At 34.7% G+C, this 5,452-nt stretch overlaps 1 protein-coding gene across 1 annotated transcript; it reads left to right on the plus strand.

Annotated features, from left to right (window-relative positions):
* On the plus strand, positions 1–1,832 carry LOC124940175 (beta-amyrin 28-monooxygenase-like). Its single transcript, XM_047480660.1, has 4 exons — positions 1–542; positions 627–1,050; positions 1,126–1,313; positions 1,395–1,832. Exons 1-4 carry the CDS (start codon positions 12–14, stop codon positions 1,692–1,694), a joined length of 1,443 nt encoding a protein of 480 aa, XP_047336616.1. The 5' UTR covers positions 1–11; the 3' UTR covers positions 1,695–1,832.
* The last annotated feature ends 3,620 nt before the right edge of the window (positions 1,833–5,452 follow it).

Below are 5,452 nucleotides of genomic sequence, written 5' to 3' on the forward strand. Positions count from 1 at the left end.
TGGCAGATGACATGAATCTTCTTATGATTTCCACCGTTTTCCTAACCATTCTATTGCCCATCATCTTGTTTCTCATAAACAATCAACGTAAGAGATCACATGAGAATCATCATACAAAGGTACCACCTGGTTCTATGGGCTTACCAGTGGTGGGGCAGAGCCTGACTCTCCTGTGGACGATGAAATCAAACACAGCCGACAAATGGGTTTCCGACAGAGTAAACAAGTATGGTGCCGTGTCCAAACTAAGCCTGTTTGGAAAGCCGACTGTCTTTATCCACGGCCAGGCCGCAAACAAGTTCGTATTTAGCAGCAGCAGTGATCAGTTGGGGAACAGCCAGCCGGAATCGGTGAAAACACTAATGGGGGAACGGAACATTCTAGAACTAAGTGGGGAGGATCATAAACGGCTGAGGGGCGCAATTATGTCGTTCTTGAAGCCTGAGTGTTTGAAGGAGTATATTGGAAAGATGGACCAAGAAGTCCAAACCCATCTTCAAACCCATTGGACCCCCGCCGCGGATACACAGAAAAGCATCACGGTAAGTAATTCTCTCTGTTTAATTCATTCATTCATTCATTCATGAGAACCATATATTAAAATGAAACTCTCTGTCTGTTTCAAGGTTGTTCCCCTGATGAAGAACCTTACTTTCAACATAATATGTTCTCTTCTAATTGGGATGGAACGTGGGTCAAGGAGAGAAGAGTTACTAAACTGTTTTCAGGATCTAGTAGCTGGATTGTGGTCACTACCCATCAATCTTCCCTTCACGCAATACAGAAGAAGTCTCAAGGCCGGTGTCAAGATCACTGACATAATTAAGGACCTCATTCGTCAAAAGAAAGCAAAGCTGGCTGCTGCTGCGAAAGGATCAACTAACGAGGACATCATCACTTCCTTGATCAGCAGCAAAGTATCCGACGAAGAGATCATTCACAACATGAAGGCTATCATGATTGCAGGCCATGACACCTCTGCCACCGTCCTAACATTCATTATTAGGCTCCTCGCCCGCGATCCTGTCGTTTATGAAACCCTTCTTCAAGGTGATATTAAACTAGTTGTTTACAACCAACCCAACAGGGTGTAATTGAATTTAAAAGATTTACATCTGATTGCAGAACAAGAAGAAGTATCCAGAAGCAAAGGTTCACGGCTGCTGCTTACATGGGAAGATCTTGGGAAGATGAAATATACATGGAAAGTAGCTTTAGAAATTATGAGATTGGTTCCTCCAGTCTTTGGAGGGTTTAGGAAAGCACTAAAAGATATTGAGTATGAAGGTTTCCTAATTCCCAAAGGATGGCAAGTAAGTGTGCATGATTCGATAAATACAAAATCTTATATGGTTGCAAAATAAATTAATATACTGGCGCTTTTATGAATGAAGGTTTTATGGGTATCAAGCATGACTCATATGGACAATAAGATATTCCCAGAAGCATCCAAGTTTGAGCCATCAAGATTTGATAACCAAGGAAGCGTTCCACCTTACTGCTACATTCCCTTTGGAGCAGGGCCTCGGGTATGCCCAGGATACGAGTTTGCTAAAATTGAGATTCTGGTCACAATCCATTACATTGTCACCCGCTTCAAATGGAAGTTATGCTGCGACGATAATTTCTTTGGACGTGATCCATTGCCAATGCCTACTCAAGGACTTCCCATTCAAATTGTTTCTAAGGAGTAGCTAGAAGAAGCTTACTACTATACATATATATGCTAATAAGTGAACAAACAAATAGATTAGGCTACCTCAAAGTATTATTATACTTTTTTATTGAAATATGTATCATAGGAAATTCTGATAATGATGTTACTTATCAATGATGTGATGCTAATATTGTCTCGAAATGACTATTTCTTAAAACAATTGTAGAGAAAGGTCGACTATCTCTTGGTAAATTCTCTTAAGCCATTGAATAAATATTTCAAACATGTATTATGCAATATCAGGAATTCAATTGTTTACTCCTCACCACTGTAAAACGCCAATCTTGGCAACACCTAGATGACAGCCCCAACCTCAGGTGAGATTGTAATTTTATCGGAACAACAATCCTTGTGATAAAAAAATCCTAAACTTATGGAAGGTACAAATCAATTCAAGTATATGTCATTTTTATTATTAATGTTCAAGTATCTTATTTGTCATTTTTGCTAAAGTTTAATGATTTTTATATTTTAAATCAAGTCATTTCTAATGTTTATTATGTTCTAGAAGTAAAGGACAAATTGATTAGTATGGGACAACTCCAAAAAAACGGAGTAACCATAGGCCAATGAGGGATCTGCAAACTGTACTTTACTCGGAAGGGCATGTTTATGACATTGATGATAACTAGAACAAGATGTTTGTGATCATTGTTGATGTACTTCCAATAAAGATGAGAAGCCACTTGAAATATCTTATTTCCAAGTGAAAGATGAAAATGTTTCTCAACTCTGGCATTATAGACTCAAAAAATGGTTAAGGGCTCGCCCAGTTATCAAATCTGTTTGGTTGGAAAACAACACCCAAAAAAGATCAATAGCTCATAAAAAAAGGTCGCTGTTAATTCATTCTGATATTTGTGGACCAATAACCAACTACTCAAAGTAGAAAATGGTATTTGCTCATTTTATAGATGATTTTTTTTTTAGAAAAGTGTTGATTTACTATTTAAGTGAAAAATTTGTGACCCTTAAAGTTTTTAAAAACTTTAAGTTGGCTGTTGAAAAGGAGTGTGGAGAATCATTAGCTTGCTTACGTATTGATTGTGGGAGAGCATTCTCTTCACTAGAGTTTAACAACTTTTATGAAGAAGGTGAGATTAAGAGACAATTAACAACTGCTTACACGCCACAACAAAGCGGTATAACTGAACGGATAAGCAAAAGACAGTTGAATGGAATACTCATATAATGAACAGAATTTACTGTTGCATTAAAAGGAAAGACACCAGAGAAACATGAAACAATGTCATTTCATCAATTGAGTACTAGTAGAACTTTTGGATGTCTTGCTAATGTGCATGTTTTTTACAGAAAAATATTAATGTTGAAAAAAAATAAAAAAATAAAAGTCATGATTGTGTCCTATTTGTTACAAGTAGTGAGTCCAAACTTATATGTTATATGATCCAATTGTAAGAAATGTTATAATATGTCGAGATGTTATCTTTGAAGAGGAGAAAAGTTAAGATTGGAAAAAAGACTCAATATAGAAATGTAAAGAATTAGAATAGAAAAATTATGTTCTGGAAGAAAAAAGTGACAGTTCTGAACTTGAATAACAATAAAATTGTGAGCAAGAATCAAAACAGAAGCAACAACATAAATAATATAAACTTCCAATCAAGACACTACTAATAAAGTAGCTCCAAAATCAATTTCTGTGGCTGGATTTAGAAAACTGAGAAGGGAAAATAGAAGAGCTCCTACTTGTCAGAGAGATTATGTATGTGAAGATTAACTATCTGATGAAGATGATGAAACAAGTCAACTAGAATTTATGTCACAGTGGACCAAAAAATTTTGAAGAGGCAGCAGAGAACCAAATGTGGCGAGGCTATGAGACAAAAACTGAAGGCTATTGAGAAAAATGGTACATGAAAATTAGTGGAACTGTCAAAGAGTGTAAGGAGAATAGGAGTCAAATGGGTGTTTAAAACAAAGCTTAACGAATTTGGGAAAGTTGATATACACAAAGAAAGACTCCTTGTAAAAGGTTATGCTCAGAAATTATGGAGTGAATTACAATGAAGTAGCATGATGGGATACGATCAGATTGGTGATTGTCATGGTTGCACAAAATGGTTGGAGCATTTACCAACTTAATGTGAAGAACTAACAAAAGATGTCTATGTGGATCAGCCTCGAGGATTTTAAAAGAAATGAGAAGAGCACAAAGTATACAAGTTTAAAAAATCTTCTTAAACAAGCCTCAAGAGCCTGGTCCAGTAAGATTGACAACTACTTTCTGCAGCAAGGATTTACAAAGTGCTCATTTGAATATACTTTATTTGTTAAGTGGTTTTAATAAAGCGGTTTAAAGAAATAAATTATGATAGTAAGTCTTTATGTTGATGATTTAATAATTACTAAAAATGATGTGGATTTAATTAAAGTGTTTAAAACTTCTATGATGCATGCGTTCGAAATGACAGATCTTGGAAAGATTGATATATTTTTTAGGTGTTGAAGTCTTAAAAAAAAAATTGATGGTATTTTTGTCAATCAAAGAAAATACGCCTATGAAATTTTAGAACGGTTTGACATGGTTGGCTATAATCTGGTAAAAAATACAATTATACCAGGGATGAAATTGGTTAAAAATGAGAAAGACATTAGAGTGGATGTCACTGAATATAAGAACATTGTAGGCAGCTTGAAATATTTAACTGTAATTAGACCAGAACTCATGTTTGTGATTGGTCTGGTTAGAAGATATATGGAAAGTCCTACTAAAATTCACTTGAATTTGGTGAAAAGAATTATCAGGTATTTGAAGGTAACTGAGGAGTGGGGAATATTCTACAAAAGAGGAAATTTGAAAGATTTAATTGGTTTCACCTGACAGTGATTACGCTGGTGACTATGATGATAGGAAAGTACATATGGATATGTTTTTTTTGTTGGGTGAAGCATGGTTCTCAAAGAAGCCGTCTATAGTGACTCTTTCAACAATTGAAGTTGAGTTTGTGGCAGCTGCTTTTTGCATTTATCAAGCAATTTGATTGAAGAGATTTCTGAGTGCTCTCAGTTATCCTCACAAGAGGACTGTATGATTCTATATTGTGATAATGCATCTACTATAATTAATGTTGTCAAAAAAATACAGTTAAACATGGGAAGAGTAAGGACACTCATGTAAGGTATCATTTCATTCTAGATATTGCTAATGACGAGAGTAAGCACATTCATGTAAGATATCATTTCATTCGAGATATTGCTAATGACAAGGTGATTGAATTAGTTCATTGTCCCACTGAAGAACAGTAAGCAGATAGCATGACTAAAGTAGTAAGATTATATGTTTTTATCGAGATTCAATGAATATGAATAACCTTACTGATTTAAACTCTAATGTAAATGCATAATGAGTTTATGGGAGGATTTTGTTTGGAAAAAAAAAATGGTTTTAAGCTGTTTTATTTAATTAAAATAAAAGACCCAACTATAGGACATGTCTCACCTGATTACTTTTATTTAGTATTTCAGTTATTATTAGTAAAAGGTGATAGTGACTTTATTTAAGGTAGATTAATTAATATGTTATTTGGGGGGACCCCGGGTGAAGTTGCAGGTTATTTAAAGTCAACTAATAGTCATTTTGGTTTTGACAAATCATTTTAAAATTTTATATCAATATAGTATTGTAATTTGTAATAAACTAATGACCATCTTCAAAGTTGACTATCTATTTATATATCTATTTAAGACCCTTCTATATGTCTCTCACTCACT

This window comes from Impatiens glandulifera, chromosome 5 (assembly GCF_907164915.1).
Source record: "Impatiens glandulifera chromosome 5, dImpGla2.1, whole genome shotgun sequence".
NCBI classification, from domain to species: domain Eukaryota; kingdom Viridiplantae; phylum Streptophyta; class Magnoliopsida; order Ericales; family Balsaminaceae; genus Impatiens; species Impatiens glandulifera.